General features: G+C 46.4%; 1 protein-coding gene across 1 annotated transcript in view; it reads right to left on the reverse strand.

Annotated features, from left to right (window-relative positions):
- Tcerg1l (transcription elongation regulator 1 like) overlaps nucleotides 1-22,977 on the reverse strand; it is a 182,121-nt gene that overhangs the window by 41,731 nt on the left and 117,413 nt on the right. The window contains exons 5-7 of the mRNA XM_055608896.1: nucleotides 21,249-21,343; nucleotides 19,220-19,308; nucleotides 8,750-8,904 (exon numbers count right to left, since the gene is read on the reverse strand). Of these exons, the coding sequence (XP_055464871.1) occupies nucleotides 8,750-8,904; nucleotides 19,220-19,308; nucleotides 21,249-21,343 (339 nt within the window). The remainder of the gene's footprint in view (nucleotides 1-8,749; nucleotides 8,905-19,219; nucleotides 19,309-21,248; nucleotides 21,344-22,977) is intronic.

Below are 22,977 nucleotides of genomic sequence, written 5' to 3' on the forward strand. Positions count from 1 at the left end.
GATAGATAGATAGATAGATAGATAGATAGATAGATAGATAGATAGATTATACATATGTAGGGGCCCTCCCAAGCCAGAAGGTGTCAGATGCTCTGCTTTTTAAAAGCATTTGCAAGCCACCATGTGGATGCAAAGAACTGAACCAGGTCCTCTGCAAGAGCAGCCAGTGTTCTTAACTACTGAGGTGTCTCACCAGCCACAGAACAGCATTTCTTTTTTCTGCCTAATTTTGTAGCACTCAGCCAGAAAGCAGAAATGACACATGTCCTCAGTGGATGAATGAAGGAACAAAATGTAGAGTTTGCATCTGATGGAGTGTCATTCTGTATAAAAGAAATGAAGATCTAAAATGGGTTATATTGAATAAAAAAGGTTACAATGAATAAACTTTGCAGACACCGTGTTAAGTGACACAGGCAAGATGCACAAGGATGCATCTACACCCTTCTGGCATGTGTGCGGATGTTTCCCTATAGAGAGAAAAGGTGAAGGGAGGGTACCAGGAGCCAAAGGAAGGAGAGCAAAGAGAACTATTGCCAAACCCTGACAGAGCTCCTGTTAGGGAAGATAGAAAAGATTTAGGAGTAGCTAATGGTGATGGCATACAACACTGTAAATAAACTTAATGCCACTAAATGCACACTCTAAGGTGAGGGACTGGTAGGCTGCATGCCACATATATTTTCTCGGAATAAAAAAGAATGAACAGACTGTTTTACAGAAAAGATTGGAGCTCAGGAAAAATATTGGAAAGATAGTATAGTCAAACACATTAATCCCTCAATTTGCAGGGGTCCCTATCATTCAACGAGAAACACAAACATGAATATATTCCCAGAAACACAAAACAAATGGCCAACACACCCCTGAGAATCACTCAAAATTAAAGAAATGCCAACTGAAATAAAGAATGGCTTTGCATTAAGTTCTGGTGATATACAATGCTGGTATAGAGTACATCAGTGGGAGCGTGTATTGATTGATTGATCCCTTCTGAGGAAGATTTCACAATATTAGAAATTTAAGATGCACGTATCTGATGATATAGCAATTCCAATAATATGAAATTATACAATAGATGTTCTTGTGAAAATGTGGATATATATTGGCATAGCAAACACATGTTAGGTTATAGAATTCATGGAATGGAGTTTATTAGTCAGCATAAAATCCCCTGTGTCTTTGAGGCCATGTTCCTTTCTGGGAGTGGAGGGGTCATCCTGACTATGTCAGGGTGCATCAGGTATAATCTGTGGTTGAGACTCACTAGGGAATCATGGAGTTCGATAGTTAGATGAGGCAAATGTATATTCAAGTGAGATCCTTGGTGTGTAGTTTGTACTTGAGTTCCAGGCAGTCACAACTTACAGAGTCAGAGGCAGTCACTCCTCCCGATCAGCACTGCAGGCAAGCTGTGCCCATGAGTGCAGCAGTGGCATGGCTGTTATGGGAACAGCCAACTATTTTCTGGTCGATTTAAGGCCTTGTTCACAGGAGGGAACCTGTATTTGGTACCATGACCCATGAAAAAAAGCTTGAGACTGGGGAAATTACAGAACTCAGAGGGGAGGTTTCTGCTATTGTTATGTTAAGTTAGATGTGGTGTGCCTGCAAATTTTCCCAAACACTTTGATTCTGCATATAGATTACTGCTACTGACAACTCATAGTCAAAGAGACCTTAGTTTGACAGTGGGCAGCAATCATTGTGGAGGTTTCATTCATGGTGACTGAAACTATTGGGAACAAGATTATATCATGTTGCTGTGGCACAGTGGCCTAATAATGCTCAACACCAAATGGAAGAAAATCACCCCCCCCCATGTGTGGTGTGGTGTGTGTGTGTGTGAGAGAGAGATTGAGAGAGAGAGAGAGAGAGAGAGAGAGAGAGAGAGAGAGAGACCTTCAGGGACATCAGGGAACATAATAGAGGAAGGTGTAGAAAAATTTAAGAGCTAGAAGAAAGACAGAGGTTCCCTCCATATTGGAAATGCCCACCAGTATTTTGAAACTGAGTTGTGACCACACTCATGAGCCAGCCTGGGCCTATTCAAATTTTCTTGTGGAAGGAGAGCCTTAAAAGGCTCACCGGACCTTCATGAGACCTCTATAAGATGGCTGTGAGACCCTTCCTTCTGGAGATTACATAAGAGATAAGCAATTGACGAGAGTGGGACTCTTCATTATTGCAACTGCGCAAAAGTCGCCAAAGGACTGGCTGCTGGTATGGTTGCCCTTGAGTTACCCATGAAAGCAGCCACAGTAAATACACTTGCTCACCAAGCTGTCTTGGACTGTCCTTTCTTTTGTCTGCTAGTACCTTTTCTGATATACATACATTTTCTTTATGTCTCTCCAGGAAAAGTCAGGGTTCTTTAGTAACAGAAGCTATAATGGAGTTAGATGACTACCAGCAGAGTGAGAAGCTAGCTTGCAGTGGGGACAGAAACAAGGGAAAAGGACACAGTCATACTAAGCCCTCTGCACAGCAGCTCCATGTGTATGCCACTGTAGGACCAGCTGGACACCCACGGGTACTAGGAGTGTTTTCTCTGCACTCCTAGGTCACACTTAATTTATGGGACCAATGCAATGGCAAAGAAGCTCATGCTAAGAGACCACGGCTTCTTCTCCCTGCTTATTGGTGTCACCAAAAGAGACTGGCCAATAAAGCCACTGGAATGGACTTTAGGAGACAAGGCTCCTGTTGCCTTCACTGTGAAAGTATGAGGCAGAGGCCTGGCTGATTCAGAAGGTCCACCAGACAGAGCTCAGCTCTACTGAAGGTATCAGTCTCTCAACAGTGCTGAGCAGGTGTCCTGTGAAACCAGAACCTCCCACATTTACCTGATTCTTCTTGGGCTAGTGAAACCTGCCCTTGCATTTGGGGGAGGGCTCCATCATTTGTCTTTCCGTGCCCACCTGGTCCCTTTGTGATTGGTGACCCAGTATACAGTCTTGGCCACACAATACCTAGGAAGTGGCCCCTTCATGAGCTGCAGCTGTGTTTACCCTCAGGATGATTTCTATCCTACTTAGTGAAATGCATTTCACTGTGAACCCACATTTGTCCTGAATATAAATGACTAAAATATTTGCATAGCAATTGAAGCCGAGTGAGCTCTTGCTTGTCTCTATTACCGGGTATGGAACAAGCCTCGGTATCCAAGGCTACCTGTGCCTGCCTTTTCTGCTGTGCAGCTTTTCTTGAGCCTCAGGGCAGACCTGCCAGCCTTCAAACCCTGATCCCACTTGTGATAGACCTGTGAGCGGAGCAAGATCCCTATTCTGTGATCCCTTCCTCTACAAAGTAGGTACAGAGGCCATGGAAAGCAGAGATGCCTGCCAACAATGTCCCCAATAGCATCTGAAGCCTGGGACTGTGTTAGGTCACTCAGGAGACTCACAGTTGCTATGCCATTTACCTAGTGATGGGAGATTGTCCTATACCATCCAAGTGTCCCTGGATAATGAGAAGTGCCTAAAGGAGGGAGGGTCCATGTCGGAAAGGCTGGACCCAGTTGCTCTGAAGTTGGAGGAAGGGACAATTCGCCAAGAAAATCAGAGGACTGAAAGTCAGAAAAGAAGGAGGAAGCAGACACTCCTCTGAGCCTTGGGGAAAACATGGCTTGCCAGCACCCAGGATACTTACAGTGGACTTCTGCTCTCTGCTACTGAAATCTGCTCTTTTGTTTTGTTGTAGGATAATGTGGCAGCTTGTTACATTCTCAATTCATGCCCCAAACCTGTGGCACCAGCCTGAAGGGCTGTGAGAATTTTGGGAACTAGATAAGGGAGCCCCTTGTTGAACATTTCTCTCTAACCTCTGCCAAGAGGATGCCTGCCACTTCTGTCCTGTCCCCAGGCCTCCTGTTCTCTTCTGCCCCTGGGAAGAGAGAATAGGAGGCAAGAGGGTGGAATGATCGTTGCCTTCCAGCCTCTCCCCCACTGCCATCCCCAGAGGAAGAGCACAATGGCCTGGTATTTAATGCACTTTGTTATTTAATGCTACATTGTGCTAAACCCCACAATGAAAGGACCTCCCAGTGAAGGAGCAGGATTCACTATGTGGACACAGCAGGTGGGCTGCAAGGACATAAAGCTGTCAGTGCACTGACCAGATGGCAGAGAGTTTCCTACCCACACCCAGAAAGAGTGGCCATTGCTGCTGCTGATCAGCATGGAAAGAATTGCACTGCTGCTAAGCTTGATGAACAGTCTGGTGGAGACACACCTGTGAGCTCCTCTGACGGGAGGAGTTTGTACAATCCCAGAGTGTGGCAATGGGCTCAGGTGAGGCCTGTGCTTCTCATTTCACATTAGTTCAATAGCAAAACTGCGGAGCCATAAAACATCTGGATGCATTACAAGGTAATTAGAGGGTAATTTGGATCTTCTCTCTCGAATCCCTCAGTGTGACCAGGAGAATGAAAAGGTGGAGTCCCTCCTTACCTGCTGAGTGACAAAGGATAAGCACTTGGACCAAAGCCAGTAAACTGATCCTGAGAACTCCCACACCCTTGGCTTATATCATAAATGCTCACAAAACACACACACACACACACAAACCTTCATATGAATTTACATACACTCATACACACACACAAATATTCGTATGAATTTAGACACACTCATATACACACACACTCACACTTGCACACTCATGTACATACACATACATATGTACATTCATATTCACACCCAGTCACATACACACACACCACACATACACATACATGCATACATACTCACATATATTTACATAAACACTCATAAACATACCCACTCTCATATACATACACAGACAATACACATATACACAGTACATATGCATACTCATATACACACAAATGCATACATGCATACTCATAGGCACATATGTATATTAACACACATAGGCACACATATACATGCACACTCACACATACATATATACATTCACACATACTTATATATACTCATACATGTACAAAGATGCAGCCTTACGTACATTTACACACACTCACACACACTCATACATGCGCCCTCACATTCTCCGATAAACATTTCTCTCATATATACTACATCTTCTCTTTGTCTCTTATAAACTCTCAAATTCACATGTACTCACACCAACATGTTTACACATCCTCTCTCTCTTACACACACACACACACACACACACAGCCTGGTGTTGGCTACTGTGCTTGACATTGTACAAAGTCCATTCATTTCACTTGCCTCTTGGAAACCAGTAGGGATCAACAGATCAACCAGAGTGCTAAACTGTTCTGTTTAGAATAAAAAGAAGCATGTATTAATACACTCAAGTCCAGACTGGATCACAACTAAACAAAATATAAAACAAAATTTGCCACTGAGAGCCACCTCCCTGGTGCCTGTTATATTATATCTGGAGGGAGGAGGGAGGCAGAGAGAGGGGAGAGAGAGAATCTGCAGGAGAGGTCTTGCAACCACATGGAGAAATGAACTGGACCTAAGATACGACTAAAAACAAGTATAATGGGTGAAATCTATGCGGGCTTGGAGGTTTAGGATGAAGTAACTATTGCCCAGCATTGTGCTCTAGGTTAATTAAATAAATCCTAGTCTCTGTGTGGTGATTTGGTATACAGCTGGTTTAGAATTAAGCACTGCTTAACTAAAAGATAAAGCAATAGTAAAAGTATTAACTAATCCACAACAGATATATCTATATATATATCTGTGAACCTTGGATAACCAGCAGCCAAGGAAGATTCCATGAGGCTGTTGTGGCCTAGAGAACATCAGACCTTCCCCTTATTATTTATTCCTCCAGAATTAGTCCTACTTGCTTGTCAGATCTCATGGAATTAGACATTCTGGTCTCGAAGTACAAGTGCACCCACATCTCGAAGGTAAACACAGCTGTAGCTGGTGAAAGGGCCACTTCCTAGGCAGTGTATGGCCAAGACACTGTGTGGAAAGCTGGGTTTGGTTCTATCCTAGGTCCCTAGGCTACCCATCCTCTGGCTGCTGGCCCTCCAGGAGTGTCAGGGTAAGGATCCCTCTGCTGGCATGGCTCTCAAGCTGGACCAGTCATTGGTTGGCCACTCCCACAATTCCTGCACCATCTTTACCCCAGTAGACCTTGTAGGCAGGACACATTGTAGGTCGAAGGTTATGTGCTGGGTTGGTGTCCCAATCCCACCACTGGAATTCTAGCAAACATGACTGGCAAAAAGGAAAAAAAAAAGTCAATGAAATGATTTCTAATGATATTCTACTAGAGGCTTAATCCAGCAATCAATGGAAACAGATGCAGAGACCCACAGCCAAACATTTCACAGAGCTCAGGGAATCTTGTGGAAGAGTAGGGGAAGATTGAGGGGGTCAGAGGGGTCAAAGACACCACAAGAAAACCCAAAGAATCAACTAACCTGAGTTCTTAGGGCCTCACAGAGACTGAACTGCCAACCAGAGAGCCTGCATGGGATTGACCTAAGCCCTCTGCACATATGTTACAGTTGTGTAGCTTATCTTCTTGTGGGACTCCTAACAGCGGGAGGGAGGGAGCAGGGGCTGTCTTTGACTCTTTTGCCGGCTTCTGGGACCTTTTTCCTCATACTGAGGGGAGATGCCTAGTCTTAGTGAAACTTTGCAACTTGATAAACTATGCTATGTTGATATCCTTATCTTCTCTTATCTGAATAAAAATGAAGAGTGGATGGGGTGTGAGTTGCGGGGTAAAGGGGAGGTTTAGGAAGGGACTGGGAAGAGAGGAGGAAGGTGAAACTGCAGTCGGGATGTGAAAAAGGGAAATTGCCCACTGTCTTGTGATCTTCTCTTAAAGGTAAAAATGTGACTTGTGGTCACATGTTTTAAAATTGTCTGTCTACCTGTCTCAAGAGTATACCAGCCCTAGATCGTGGGGTCACATTAGGCCATTCAGGCATTCCTGGGTATGTCTGTGAGACTCTGCATTTGTACTTAGGAAGTGTCATCCCTGTTGGGCTATAGCAAAGCACTGACCTATATGACCCGGGAAACTCAGGTTCTTTTCTGTGGCCATGGTCCCCTCCCAGATGACCCTGCAGAAGTTCTGAAGGTGCCTCCCTGTCTTTTCAGATCTGGCCTGATTTAGTCCTAACAACAGAAGTAGGGGAGTAACTGTGCACTCAACTCTTGATAACTTCATTTCTTTCTCATTCTGGTCAGTCCTTTTGGGCAAATCTAAAGAGCACAAACAAGTTTCTGGAAGAGTCTGCATCTTTTAAAAAGGTGCAAAGAGTATCATTACCATCCACACAGCAAATGAAGTCTTTGTCAAGGTAAGTGGTGCCAACTGCTTCTCAGAGGATCTGAAATCCTTCTGCTCTTTCTGACCTATGAACCTCCTCTTGTCTGAGAGCTAGAAGTGACTGATCTGCAGGGTGTATAAAGCCCCTTTGGAGAGGAAAATGTCCCCTCTGATTCAAACATCTCATCAACAGGGAAAAACAATCACAAGTCCTGTTTCATCTTCCCCGACACAGGGGCATTTTAGCAGGTGGGTTTTTTGTTTGTTTGTTTGTTTTTTCTTCAGTAAAATATACACCTAGGACATCTTTATTTTACCAACATCACCTAGAAAAACTCTCTGGAAAATGTTCTGCCTAAGTCAAGTAGACATATTACATTTGCTGTTTCTCATTCATTCATGACCAAGTCTGGCTTCCTAAGCATAACTGCTTCCATTTCCCTCAGAACTGTGAGGAGAGCTAAGAGAGATTTAATGTACAGCTTTCTAAATGGCTCTGATTTAACCATCAGTGGAAGCTGATGTCATTTTCTTCAGCTTTAGATAATGTGAAATTAAAAAAAAAAAAAAAAAAGCACTGCAAGCCCTATATAATACCGCCTAAGACTAAACAACAGTTGCCTTAAAACGAGTAAAGATTGCATGCCCACCATTCTGGCTTTTCAGAATGTATAACTACTCTCAGCATGGAAGGTAAGACCTGGCATGGGCCTCTAGTTCCATCCTCTTGGACAACAGAGGGAGGGGAATTGAAAATTCAAAGCCTTTGGGGATGACATCATGAATTCAAGGACAGCCTAGGAAACTTAAAGAGACCCTGTATCTAAATAGCAAGTAAAAGGAGGCCTGGGCTGCAGCTCAGTGGCGAGCAGGATGCTCTTCTAGCATGTGTGAGAGACATGTTCAATCCCCAGCACACCCCTGCAAAGATGCTATCTTAATCCATGTGCTTAACATGCATCTGCTTTCTTACAAAGGAGCCTCTCAGAAGGTGCTGGGTGCTGCTCTCCCTCTCTTGCTGAGATAGGACCCACAGGTTGGTCAAAAACAGCTGCCTCCTTCCTAGCAGCCCCTTCTAGAGGACAGAAAGCTCCTTCCCCCACCCCATCTCTGGGCTTCCATTAATAGATAGCAATGACCTCCATGATCTGGGACCTAGAGTGACCCATGGGGTTGAAGGAAACACTTTCATTTGCCTACATCTGCTCTCCAGAGCAGATCAGCAGGTGTGTGAAATGACAGCTACTGGCCATCTGCACTCTCTCTGCACTAATGACCTCATGGGATGCAATGAGAAGCCCAAATGCACCACTTCGAAGGGTCAAGTTTTCAGTGGAAAGTGTCACAAAAATTTAATTTGTGAGTCTGCAGTCCTGAACACGACCCCATTATAGCTACTTCCCAGCACAACCAGGAACAGCAGCTCTTTCTCCCGCCCCCAGACAGAGGGTAGCCCTTCTGCAGTGGCATTGCATGCCCTCTTAATTACTTGCTGAGGCTTCCAGCTTGCGTTTGTGGGGTGGGTCCTCGATGATCCTCTTGAGGTCCCCACGGTTCTTCAGGTCCACTGGTTTCTCCCACACTGACAGCTGCATGGTCGGGTTGAAGAAGAAAACCCGGTCGTCACCCGTCCAGACCACACACCTATGAAAGTTGAAAACTCACCTCAGTCACTTTCGGAGACACTTGCTGAAGAGCAGTGCCCACATCCCTCTCTCAGAAAGCCCTCAAGGACTGTACTCTACAGGTTGTGAAGACATCTCCGGCGTCAAATAATGATGGCAGAGGCTTTCCTTAGGGACACTCTGTGTTCCTTCTCACACTCTCCCATTTGGTTAACAGGCTTGATTCCCATTCCCTTCACCAGCAAGGATTCCAAGGTTCTGAACATGAGGAAATTTTACAAGACCATGGACAACCAGGACCACCCCAGCTCAGTATACTGCCTGACTCAGTTCAGTGACATTTTACCTTAGACGTGGCACCTGTGTCCCCAGGTGACTATTTCACTACCTTTCCCCATTCTTCCCTACACATCCATCAAGGAGCACCATGCAACCAAGATGACAAATGGACCACTTGAGCCAGCAACTGAGCCCTAGCATCCTGCTCGCTTTCACAAGAGCCACATACATTCAGATATGGACACCTAAAGTACAGGGAAGGAGTGGCATATTGTTTTAAAACACCTTAAGAGAATGGGAAGCATAGATAGACACAGAAAAAAGAGATTCTTTCTACAAGGTTGTCCTCAGGCCTTGGTGTGTGTCCCCTGTTCTTGGATGATACAAAGACTAAGCCTAACTAGGTCCCATTTCCTATCCAGACATCCCTTATAACTTCCCCTGGGTAAGACACCCTTCACTGGTCTTAGCTTATCATAGTAGCCTCTGAGAGGCCTCTAGCTCTACCCCAAGTTTCTCTGTGCTACAGAAAAAGGAAGGACAGGTTATACATACAAAAATCATAGAGAAGACCACTGGCCACATGGAATGTACAGTGAAACACTGCTGGGCCTTTAATATCTTGTTCACACATCACCATAGAAGGCCAGGTGTAGAGGGTGTTTGCATAGAGGGATCTGTTCCATGTTTAGGTCACTTAGCTTTGTTCCATGATCTGCGTTGAGAGCCGAGGGCTGGTTCCCATTTGCTGGATTAATCCAACTGGCTGGATTAGAACCCTAATGACTTGATGAGGCTCATCAAAATCTGATCTTGACTTCACCAGGTTCCATGGTGGAGCAGATAGAATGATGGTCCTCAAAATATCAACATTCAGATCCAAGATTCTACAAATAGGTTGCCCCTCATGACAAAAGGAATTAGATGAAGATCTTGAGATAGGGAGGTGTCTGGAGTCATCCTGAGATGGGCCTGAAATGCCTTCATGGAGTCTATATGGGGATGGGTGGAGGAAGAAAACTTGAGGGTGAATTAGAGCACATGTGTATATACTTACATGTACATGCATGTGCATTGACACGAATGTACACACACGTACACATGCACTCACATGCAGAGAGTAACAGGGAGGGGCCATATAACTGGCCTTGAAGATGAAAGGAATCTGGCTGCTCTGGTTTGCTCTTTATTGTCTGAAGAGGGTTAAAAGGTCACAGTTCATGTTAGTGTGCAGGCGATTCTGCTGGCTTGACCTCAGGGATCTAGCAATTGCTTACATCATTACCTGCCACTACCACCAGGTGTGAAAGGTCCACCTGCCACCCCAGATCTCTCTGTGTTGCCTGCCTGCACCCCACCCCCCTTTCTGGCACTCTCCCCCTTTCTGTCCCCTCAGGACTCTTCTCTGCCCTCAGGGATCTATTCTAGTCTGTCTGCCTGCCTTGCTTACTTGCTGCCTCTACCCTTTCCTAGGTCCTCTTTCCTCTCCCTTCCTCCAGTAAACCCCCTTATACCGGATCTTTTGTATGTCATAATTCCTCAGGGGCATACCTTGGCATGGGCCCATTATGGACCCCTTTGCTGTATTATTTATATTTCATAACAGTTCATGGTCCAGGACACAGCTGGCCTCCATGGATACGCCCTGTCCTCTGAGACCCTGGGCTCTTTCTTCTCCTTCTCTGGAGACTCCTTAGGTGATGTGCAGTAGTTACACCTGTGTCCTATGCACTGTGTCTGGGGAGGCCCTCTCAAAATAATCCCAGTGCTGGGGGAGGGGTAAGCTTCCAGGAGAGTTTGGTTTCAGCAGCCTAGGTGAGTCCTTGCTTTCCCAACGCCTGCTGTCTGGTTTTCAGGTCCAAGGCCAAGGCTTTCCCAGTAGGGCCTGCCATTGAGTAATGATGGGAAATGCTCATTGAGAAATGTCCAGCCAATTACCATTTGCTGGTCTGAAGAGGTACTGGCATGTTTAATTAATGCCACAAAGTAGAGGTATTTGCTTGAGAATTATTGGGGAACAGGGCTTGAGAGAAGGGACAGAGGGCACAGGAGAGAAAGCACAAAGACAGTTGCAGGTCTTTGTGATCTCTGTCCCTGACAGAGGGGGTGGGAACACACAGCAGCTTCAGCTAATCCCGGTCCCCTGCGGGGCTGCAGCAGGTTCTCCTAATGTGGAACAGATGGATCTCTGCAGGTGGTCTGTGCAAAACCCCTAGCTGTCCAGAAGGCTGAGGGTCACACACTGAGTTCTGCTAAAACTCTGCTCAGAGAAGGGGCTTGGGCTTGAGAGGACTGGAGCGAGCGATGAGAAGCTGAGATCATATGAAGGAAGGCAATCCTCTGTCTCTGGGTTGAGATGAGCAGGAGTCCTGCCCCATAGTGCTAGAGTTTAATAGTGCCAGGCTGTCATCCCTGGACCCTGGACTACCACATATAGATCTCCAATCACCTGTAAACTTGGCTCAAGGTAAGTCAATAGGTCTGGACAAGCTGGAAAAGTGGACCCCTGGGCTTGGACAGGTAGCTTCCACAGCTGGGTGTAGACAAGTCCATCTAGGCAGTTGGCTCTATGAGGTGGTCCAGGGAGCTATGTGGTGGAGGGTTCGGAGTCCCTACCCTACTGAAGGCTCCCTAGACCTTAGGCTGAGCAGATAAGAGGGCTGCTGGGAGTGAGGGGTAGAGCAGCGCAGGTTAGAGTGGCCTCCGGTAGGGACTACCAGAATCTCACTACCTACCAGAGCGATGCAAGGGGGGTGGGCTCATAGCCTTCTGCAGCTGTGTTCCTTTCCCTGAAGTTAAAGATGCAAGGCCCATGTATTTCAAGGTCTTTCTGCAGGATGGCCCACGTCAGCATCTCTGGGTTCTTGGGTGTCTCCCCTCTATCTCCCAATCTCTCTCATTCACTAAAGAAATAGATTTCACACTTCAATAAATTTATATCTATTTGGCCAAACTACCACAGGCCTCATTTTCACAAAGACGAATCTTTGTGGCTCATTCAGAGTTCTGTGGGAGGCAGAGGCTCCAGCAAGCGCAGCTCAAGCACAAAGCCAGTGCATCCCGCTCTGGGAAGAGCTGCCTCTCTGCAATGTCTCAAGGAGGAGCAAACATCGCTGGCTTCCCATCTTGCCACCACCAAACTTCTAAAGCCAGGGAGGAATGGAGCTAATTAGAGACTTAATGGAGCATTAGCATCTGGGGGGAGGAGTGACAATTAACACAGTACACATTTATATCCAGGCTGCAAGGAATCAGCTCCTGCGCCCAGGGGAAGCATGCGGAATTGAACTGCAGGGCCAGTGACAGGTAAATAGATGTGGTTCCCACGAGGAAATCTGCCCGTCCACTTGTTCCAGTTGGTTTCAACTAGACGGAGCCGGCTATGACATGCAAAATTAATTTTATGTTTCATTTTATGCCCATTTTAAGTACATGGAAAACTCCCCTTCTCTAATCATGCCACATAATTCCTGGATGGCAGCCATATCCCTCTTCTCTCAAAATGTCCCTAGATCCCGGAGGATGTAATTAGCACACTGGAGTTATTTAAGTCTGATACAGGATCCTCACGCTGGGAAGACCCGTGTGTAGAGACCTGGTGGTGGCTGATTTGTTCTAGAAAAGGGTTTTTAGTAATAAAGTCGCCCTTTCGTAATAAAGTCCCGAGGTGTGGGAAAATCACTGCTGCTCAGTCCACTGGAGTGGGAAATCAAGTCTGGCCTGCTGCTTCTATGAGCCCTGCACAAACACACCTGTAGCTTCTTGCTCTATGGACTTGGCCCTGCATGCTCCATCCAGAGCAAGACATTCTTTCTGCTGGATGGGGCCTGGGGCTCACTGACTGGCTCTGGCATACCACCAAGGGACAAGCAGCAACCCTGTCCCCTCTGCTGTACTCCCTCTGGGGCTTTGTCCCTACAAGGGAATGACCTGGGCAGGACTTTGGGTCCTCTGTGATCCAGTTGCAAGAGAAGAAGAGGACTGTGAGGCTTGTGGAGTCTAATCAAGGAGGTGAGAGGAACATGCTTTCCAACCCAACCTCTTTGGCCATGCCTCGCCCCGCCCCCAGTTTTTCAGAGTGAGTTCATAGGGAACAGAAACACTGTATCTGACATCCAGGACAGGGATAAAGAGCAGCTGACACGTGACTGTCAGCAGAACTGTGCTGGGGAATGGATAGTCACCTCCCCCCATACTGAGGCATGCCAGAGGGGAATTTCTCAGGCATCCGGAGAGGTATTGCTCCTCAAGGCAATGCCTCAGCACCCTTCCTGTGCCTTCTCTACTTCTTACTTCCTGGGAAGTGAGAACAGGCAGGGGTGGAGAGAGGGGGCTATGGAAGAGCTGACACCCAGACAGACCATAGGACTGGCTCTTCAAGGTGAGCCCAACCTGGGCTCCTAAACTGTGTACCCAGGCATTCCCCTTTCTGCTTCTTTGCATGCCCTTGTTGCATGCTATCCTTAACTGTTTCATAAACTAAGGTTTTCTCATTCTATGAGTGGCCAATTAGCACTAGCAGACCAGCCTGTTAGTTTCAGGGCACTCTGCATACAGCTTTTCAGAGCATGCATGAAGGCCATCCCTCTCACACACATGATCCAGGCTATCTTCAAGAAACCAGGCAGACCAACCTGGCAGATACAGGGCTGCAAAAAGGATCTATCACATGATAGGGTCCCAACTTTTCACAAACTACCAGAGCTTATTTTTTTTAACAACTACCCTCACCTTTGACCTCCCTACTCATTCTAAGATGGTCAAAATCACAGCTACAGTGGATCCTCCAAGCTTAGCTCTGTTTCAGACTCAAGCATACCTTCACAAAGATTGAAAACCACCCAGAGCTGGGAGCTGCTCACCCCTCTCTTTACCTACCCAGGAGGCAACCTCCAGAGGCCTGGGTCTAAGTGGAAGCTTCCTCTTGCCTCCTCCTCCATCTGCCATAACTAAGCACTTTGACATTTAATTCAGCATTCAGCTCCCCTCCCTGGCAGTAACACCTTACCTGTCCCTTCTCTGACATAATAAAAGGCTCAATTATGCAAAAGGGACAAAGTGACATTTGGTTTCCCTTCAGCAGTATGTACTCAAAGAAGAGTGATGCTTGCTCTCAGCTGAGCGAGTGTGATCACATGTCACATGAAAAATTGACACTGCACTGATGTGGCCCAGCCCGCTTCTCCCTTAATAACTGTGATTCCTAATCACCTCTCCAGTCAAACATCCATACTCGTCACGCCTGGGGAACTACTCTTTTCTCTCTGAAGCAGTTCTGCCAACTTCATCCAAGAACATGCTTTCAGGCAGACTCTTTTAAAGTCAAACAAATGCAATACTTAGAGTGCTACCCATCCAGAGACTATTTTTTAAAGCTATATGCAATTAATTGATAATTATGATATACTTAAGACATCAAATGACTTAAGTCAGAATAAAAGCCATTCTATTAACATGAAACAGGGCACAAAAAAAAATGTGCCTAGGATGACTAACTCCGCCCAGTTGTTGGAAGGGCTATTCTTGGAGCCACCTCTGTAGCAATTCTACACAAACATGTCTCTTGCTCAACATGGCCTGCCCACCATTGGCCTCTCAGTGGGACAAGAGCACCAGACTCTGCTAACACACCATGTTCATTTGGGCCGGTACTTTAACTGCATCTGCATCTCAGGACAAGAACCAAGTGTGAGGGAATCGGCTTTGGTAGGAGGTAGTGCTGTGATAGCGGCACTATAGTGTCTCCAGACTCCTCAACAGGACACTTCTCTTTTCCCAGGCCACTCAGGAAGAGTTTTGCTGGTCAGTCACTGACCAAACTTGAACCACATCAATCTGGACTTTCTTAGAAAAGTGAGTTGATGTGAAAAGTTCAGTACGCATCGTTTAAATTTCATGAAAATAGCTAATTATTTATAAATCCATAATGTCTAAAATGACTTTCGGATGCTAATTAATCATTGATGCTGACATTTATTGCCCTTTAAGTCAAAGCCTCATGGATTTTACACTTTGTTTAGCCATTACCTTGAAACGTCCCTGTGTCATCAATAATTGCAAGGAAAGCATTTCAATGCTAAGCAGGAGAAAGTTTCGTAGGTACCCGCTAGGCCTTCTCAAGGGCAAGGCATCACTTTGAGTGAAAGTGCATGCACACACTCCCCTCCTCGGTGCCATCAAAGCTGTGTCTGGATTCTGGATCTTCTCAAACCACCCAAGAGTGTTAAGCTCTGCATCCTTCCCAATTGGAGAGTGTCTCCTTCCAGGATCTAAGCCAGGCTGGCTGCTTGTACTGATCCTACTTTTCAAGGCTTGCACTTAATTAGCCACAAACTCACATGGAAGATGTTGCATCATGGAACCAAAATGAACAGATTTCCCTAGACACAGGAAGAGCACTTGGGTGGTTGGTCAGAAGTAGAGACTTGATTTGGGAACCTCTGGTGTCTCTTCAATCACTCTGCTGTGTGTCATGTCACTTGATACCCTAACTTCAAATCTTGTTACTTGCAGTGACTAAAGAACCCTGGGGTACGGTAGTGTGGCCTCCCTTACCCCTAGACTCCTCTGCCTTCATTCTTCCATGAAACTTCTACAAGGAATGCTGTGTCCTGACCCCAAGTGCAGTACCTTGTCCTTTGTCTTGTTTACCACTGGCCACAGAAACTTCTGGGCCTCAGAGCAGTGAAGGGCCAGTACCTGAGGGGAGCTAACAGAAAACCATGGAAATCCACAGCCAGATGAGCACAGCTCCAGGAGATGTTGGGCTGACTGTGTGTGGTCCAAGCCTCCACTGCTGAGAAAGGGACTCCAGAGCTCCCTGGGCTTGGGCAGTCATGTGCATCCATACCTACAGAAGGCATGGACGGGACATTCCCACCTCCTCTGCTGTACTTGTCCTGGCCCTGCCCATGTCCACCAAGAAGCTTCTGCACTCTCACTTGGATGGAGTTGTTTGTGAGCAGTTAGTTCAAGGCGACCACTACCTTCAGAGGTGAGGGTGCCGTTACACCACTATCGTAGACGATACATGTGAATGGAGGTAGGTAAGGGAGGTGCATTGTTGCTCCTCTAACTCTGGGAATGCCCAGAGTGTCTGCTGACCAGGGAAACCCAGACACAGGTGAACCCCAGGGGAGTGATGGCAGCAATGACTTGAGATGGCAGAGATGAGTTGGCAAGGCTCTCCATATGGAAGAGCAGATGGTCACAGTCCCATATGGGGAGGAACTCTGTTCCTGGGGAAGACAGCCATGGCTCCCCAGGTAGAGAAGCTCCATTCCTGAGCAGATGGTGCTATTGCAAAGAGTCTGGCCCCTAAGATTCCATACATGTGATGCCAGGATTAATGAGGCTGCTGCTCCAGATGCCCCTCTCATCCACACTAGCAGCAGAAGTGAGAACAGGAAGCTACTATTTCCAATGGAGTATCCAGGTTCCTCTACTTCTCAGAGCAAGTACAAATGCCCTCTCGGGTCTGGGGAGATCTTCCAACATACATGCCCTTAGATAAATGGCCACTTTGCAAAGCAAGGAGCTGTAGCTTAAGCAGAGCTGAAGTTAGGAACACACAAAACAAAGGATTCAAGGGAGACAGCATCACCCTCCTCACCCTCCTCATCCTCCTCACCCTCTGTAATACTACACAGGTCCCAGAGAGGAGGCTTCTGACTGGTCCATGGAATAGAGCCCCTCCATCCTTGTGTAGGGATTTAGTGCTTCTCCTATAGTATGGTATCCTGTGCACTGCCCAGATGGGCTCTGCTACCTAGTCCCCACTACTATCAGCCCTCCAGTCAGAGAGAAGAGGGGCAGGAACAGCCCTCCACTAGCCCAAGGCAGCAAGAAATCAGGGATTTTGTGTGTTCCGTGGGGCCGCTGTAGTTCTGTCTCTCCCTTCAGGTCTGAACGCTCCCCACCTACACCTGCAGCGCAGTCTCACAGCCCTGCTCCCAGTCACCCCAGATAACCACTGGCACCACATCCCTGTTGAGCCCATATTTTAGAAGAATCCTGAACTTGACACTACTCTCAGAAGCTTACAATAGTCTCCTGTGGTCATTTTCCTGGGATAGAGTGTTTCATTCCATTGGGGCCAAGCTCCCACTCTGTGATTCCCAAATACCTGTTGCAGTAAGGATGGGGATCATTTTTATCACGGACATACTCAAGGGACTCCTACTACCCAAGGCAAGAAGGCTCACATTCAATTAAGAAGCCAAGGATCCTCACACAGGGAATGGGAAAGCTACAACCCATGAGCCTTGCTGACCCTCCGCCAGGCTCCTTTCCCATTCACTTCATTGCAGTACTGGCTCAGAGCAAGGCAAACCACAGGGTTCAGCTAGAAGGGTCTTGTGTTCAAGGTCACATATACAGGTACAGTCTCCCAAGGGAAGCACCATGGAAGCCATGGCATGAGGTATGATCAATGGGTGCTTCTACACATAGTTTTTCCCTGGGTCCCGGCACAGAACTGCTAAGATTCCTGGAACCTACCGAATAACAGGGGCATGCTTTGCCCAACTGACCACACCTGAGTTCTTGTTAGTATGTTCAAGATGGGGGCTTCTCTTTAGATAATGATATACCATTATGAGAGCTCACAGCTCTACCATGACCTCCCGGAAAGGTAGGGCTGATTTCAATCACTTGGCTAAAGTATGTTTCCATAGAAACACTGCCATTGAAATAGGACAACAAGGTGGGGATCTTCTGGGCATGAAAATATGATCAGTTGCCAGGTACCCAAAGAAGGCACAGAAGCATTAGGCCCTGTCCACCCCCAGGGCCTTGTGTTTCTCTTCCATCTCACAGCTCCTGAGTCATATCTTTTATAATAAAACTGCAATCATAGCTAATCACACTTAAGCACTTTCCTGAGTCCTGTGAGTCACTCTAGAGAATTATCACCAAAATCAAGGGAAGGCAGTAGGAGGTCCTGACTTTCTAGTCAGCTAGATAGAGTGTGGGTAGCCTGCTGAGGCCTCCTGCAGGCTAGCATCCTTTTGAAGTAGTCTCCCTCCCAGGACTAAGCCTTTAGCCCAGAGGTCTGTTGTCAACTCATAATCTAGTATGGAGGGTCAGAATTGAACAATAGACTCTCAGAGCACTGGGCCCATGGGCTTGGGGAAGTAGCACCCAGTCACCTCCAGAGGCAGAGCTGAAGGAGGTGAACAGGAGGTCACTAATGCTGCAATGCTGACACTACCCTGCAAAGAGGGAAAGGAGGCCCTTTTCCTAAGTAGATAAGATAGCCAACACATAGTCACCACTCAATAAGCCCTGCACAGAGGATGCAAGGCTCTGAGACAGTGAGCAAGTCACTCTTCCGGATGCATGTCATTGCTAGTCTTAGAGAATGTTGCATCCTCTTGGCTCCGTTGCAACTCCCAGAGGGCATATTACCCTGATACCCCCATTGCTGTTCCTGGAGGGCACGTTAGCCTAATGCCATCATTGCTATTTCTCTTGGTTGGATTTAGCATTTCCTCCCAGCTGTATATTGTACTCCAATTGTCAGGTTTTAAAACTAATTTTTACTATAATAACCTTTTTATCCTGGTTCCAAATTACTCCATTAGAAAAGGGCACTTTTAAAAACCAAAGACTGTGGCTCCCTCGTGGAAGGTGCTTTGGAGTGAGGCATACTCAGAGATCAGGAATCCTCTCAGGGCAGCTGGAGAGAGCGAGATGTGGCTTTAATTAACAGTTACTTCCTGATGTTCCTTCTTGCAGGAGAGGGAAGAAACTCCTTAGCAGCTCATAGTATGCCACATTTACCTCGAGCCGCTGACTCTCTCTGATCTATATGCAACGGTGTTGCTGTTTTAATACATACAAATACACCAGGACCGAAGAACTCGTCATTTGAGTGCCATTTTCCTTTTTACAGATGTGACAACAGTGGAGAATTATACCTGCCCTGGGGTGGAGATTTTGTTTTTAAGTATAATACACCCAAGGAGTATGCTTTTTCTCTCTGGTGATCTTAAGCAGACTCCAGGACAATATGAAGCTGTGTCTTATAGCTCTTGGTTTTAGGGGTGTCTTACCAGGGGGATCCAGGCACAGGTGTGGAGGCGACAGGTCGGTTGCCTTTTGCTTCAGTCTTCTCACCTCTTGACAGAATGGGTGGAGGCTCCTTTGAATAAAAGAGGTGAGAAATGATTGTTTTAATTCCAAACACTCTCTCAGTTCCAGTAACAAAGTGGAAAGTAACCAAGTCCTGGCAGGCTCAGCTGTCTCCAGAAATGACTGCAGAGCAAACATCACAGAGAGGAGGCTCTTAGATTAGGCAATCACAAGAAGGCTTGAATTGACAATGGACTACGTTACAGGTAGAGCAATCCACAAGAGGCAGCCTCTGGGGTCCCCATTTGTCTGCTCTCAGATCCAGAGACACAGGATAAATTCCAAAGAGGAAAAATCTTCCTAGCATAATGGCTCTTTGGTAAAATCCTTGATAATATAACAAAGCTGCCTCATGTTGACTGTGTTATCAAAAAGGGCCAGTTTGTCCCATCCAGCAGGGAAGGACAACAAATCTGAGATGGGAGCAGATGGTCACGAAAGCACCTGCCCTGTTCTGGTAGGTAGATAAATCTGAGAAGAAGGTGATTGAAGCACTGTACCCATGATGCATCAGTGCCTACACATCACTGGGGTCTCTCATGGCCTCTGCTATGGTATCTAAGATGCCTGCATTTAATAGATGGGTTTTAATGTATACAGCCATCTCGTACATTCATAAGTATAAAAACAAAGCTTTGTGAAATTTTAAAAAGAACCTTCTGGAAGTGGAAAACATTGTTGTTTCCTGTGAGAAAATAAGGTCAGGATAAATAATTAGCATAACAGGGACTATTAAGAAACACTTGTCTTAACAAACATATATATATATGTATACATATTATATATATTAAGACCAGGGTTTATATTGCCAATCCAATTAGGAAAACTGGAGGGGATTTTCATTTGGAAGTTAATTGAACAATAGAACTCAACACGGAGCCTCTGAGTACCAAATTATTCAAGTAAATATGGTAGAGTGTAATTTGTGATGGGACCAACTTCTAAATTTGGCAATGCTAGGATTCTCTCCAGCTAATTACCAAGATCTTCTTCATGAGGCACATGCTGGTTATGATTTCCTGTTGGTGATAAAAATGGCTAATCACGGTGTAAAACTCCTACTTGACAAGGAAGTAATAAAAGTGAATCAGACTGGCAGAAGCTAGTAATAAAGCCACTATTTATGGAAGGCAAGAGTGAGGCTAGCTGTGTAATTAATATGTAATTCTGGCAGAGAGGTGCTAACCTCTTCCGGAATACTCATGCGCCAGAGCAAATTTTAATCTACGCCAACACACACTTGTGACTGGAGTCCACCATTCAAAGCTGATACCAGAGGTGGATGCGATGAGGTGAGCTTCCAGGTGGCTAAGGCCTGGGATGAGGCTAGCTGAGGAACATGGGCCAGGAAGAATAAAGCACTTCCAGTGGCCATGAGGTAGGAACACGGGAGAAAAGTAAGGAGAACGTGCTGAAAGTTTCTGAGACACAGAGGTTCCCAGACACACTGATGAGGGCAAGTGCTCTGAAGGGGAATCCCAGCTTATTCAGAGACAGGGCTGTGCCCTGGCTTGTCTTAAAAGGCCATTTGACAGATGTGTGAAGAGAATGGCCTCAAATTAGAATGTTTGAAGAAAAATTGCGACCCCTTGGGATTTCTCTAACAGTAAAACCTAACTTTGAACAGCATGTCAGCAGAAGCCTGGACCCACGCGTGCCTTCTCTTCGTTCTGAAAGCAGATGTAGTGTGAATGGAACTGGAAGCCAAGCTCCTTCCCACAGGACTCCACCCACGAGCTCTACTAGGTCAGGGTGCTCTGCCAGACCTTGCCTGGATTTGCTCTCCCTCAGGGTATGAAGGTGCCAGCCTGGATTCAGCTGTGGTGTAGGGCAGATTGGCAAAGCCATTTCATAAATGCCTTGTGAGAAACATGTGTGAGGGCATCCCAGGCCCAGACCTTCCAAACCTAGGGACTGTGTCTCTAGAGCACTCCAAGGGTTGACACTCACCTTGTCCTCTTTGTCCCCCACCAGGCTCTTCCTCTCTGGCGCATGTAGCATCAGGGTAGGAGGACGGGGTGCACGGCTGTGCTCTTTGCTTTTCTCTGTGGGACCAAAACAGTGGTCATCAGTATTCCATTTGTCATGTCAGTCATGACTTGAAAAATTAAGCAAAGATAAAATGTGGCTTTGAAAATCCAAATCCATTACCAACATTGAAGAGTATAGTGGTAGACTCTGCAGTCTTGGCTTTTCAGCTATAGTCTAGTGACGTTACCCTGATGCCTCAGAGACATGAGTCTTTCACCTGGGCCCTTTCCTGACCTAGCCAAGGACCACGCATAACATCTGTGTCTGTAACTCCCTGCAGCCCTCTTTTCAGCCTGTACTTGAAGGTGCTGGCTGGTCCCACTCCATCTGCCAGTTTTTAGATAAAGAATCCCAAGAATAATGAGTGCATGGAGAGTATTCCCAACAAAAACCACCCAGGGCTGAAGCAGTCCTGCTAGTGAGTCAGTACACGGTGGGAGATGGTAAGAATACTAGAAGCAAACGGCTATCCATTGCCATGGCTCAGCCCGTATGTTCCCAGGTCCATGTGCAAATCTGGCTGCTATCACTTTCCTTGTGCTTCCCATGCTCAGGCAGTTGGGAGTTTATTCCATGTCATCAAACTTCATTTGGGCTTGTGCTCAGCACAGGCTAAATCATCTTTAATAAAGCTGTGTGGCAAGACTACTTGGGATGAGGATGTATAGGACTCAGGTCCCTCCCCAGACAGGAACAATGTGTGTCACAGAAGCAGCTTCAATAAACCTTTGATAGCTGATGGCCAAAATGGCCACCATGGAGTATCCCTGCCAGGTGTGGAGAGGACTCCAAGGTGGCCGGACCTCTAGCTTATTCCTTGCTCATCACCAAATGGGTAAGGGCTTTTCCTTGGACTGAAGTGCATGACACTTGAAGAATAATTTCATGAGCAAAGCAATAGGGGAAAACACAAGATCTAGCAAGTCCTAAATGAAAACCAAGTTGAAGTTTAAATTTTTTTTTCCAAAATATATCTCCCACTGCCTTAACACAATAGAAAATGTTTTCAATAAAAGACAGTAGACTGATGACTGTCAATACCAAGAATAGAAAGGAAAACCAAACCATCCAAGGACACACCAGCCCAACAGAAAGTGAAACCACCAGAGAAGTAGGAGCAGGCTTTTCAAGGTTTGAAAAACATGATGCTAAGAAACTTCTGCTTCCTGAGATGGATCCAGAACTCTCGACATCAACCTCTGCTGGAAAGCCTCCAAAGGGGAAGGCAGGAGATGGCAGAAAAAGCTTTCCCTGTTTGTGTATGCTGAATAAATATGCACAAATGTGCACACCCATGCAAAAATACACATGCAAAAATGGTGACCTGGGAATGGCTTCCTCTGGGAAAACATCAGAGCCTGGAGGATGGGACAAGCAGGGCAAAGCTGGGCAGCCATCCTGGCATCTTTCCCCTGCACTATTTCTTGATCTTCCACTGTGAGTACCTTGTACACTGCCAATACCGTACCCACTGTCAACACTACCATCCGCCACCCTTTCTGTGCTGGCTGATGAACAGGGCCGTGAAGATACAATTCTCACACTGGACTTGGGGTTATCATCATGCTCACTGTGGGTATCTGTACCCTAAAGACTGTGCCTGCAGAGTTGGGCATCTGCAGGGCCTCCTGTTCCTGAGCTGTGAGGA

This window comes from Psammomys obesus, unplaced genomic scaffold (genome assembly GCF_907164565.1).
Source record: "Psammomys obesus unplaced genomic scaffold, mPsaObe1.curated_primary_1811, whole genome shotgun sequence".
Classification (NCBI taxonomy): domain Eukaryota; kingdom Metazoa; phylum Chordata; class Mammalia; order Rodentia; family Muridae; genus Psammomys; species Psammomys obesus.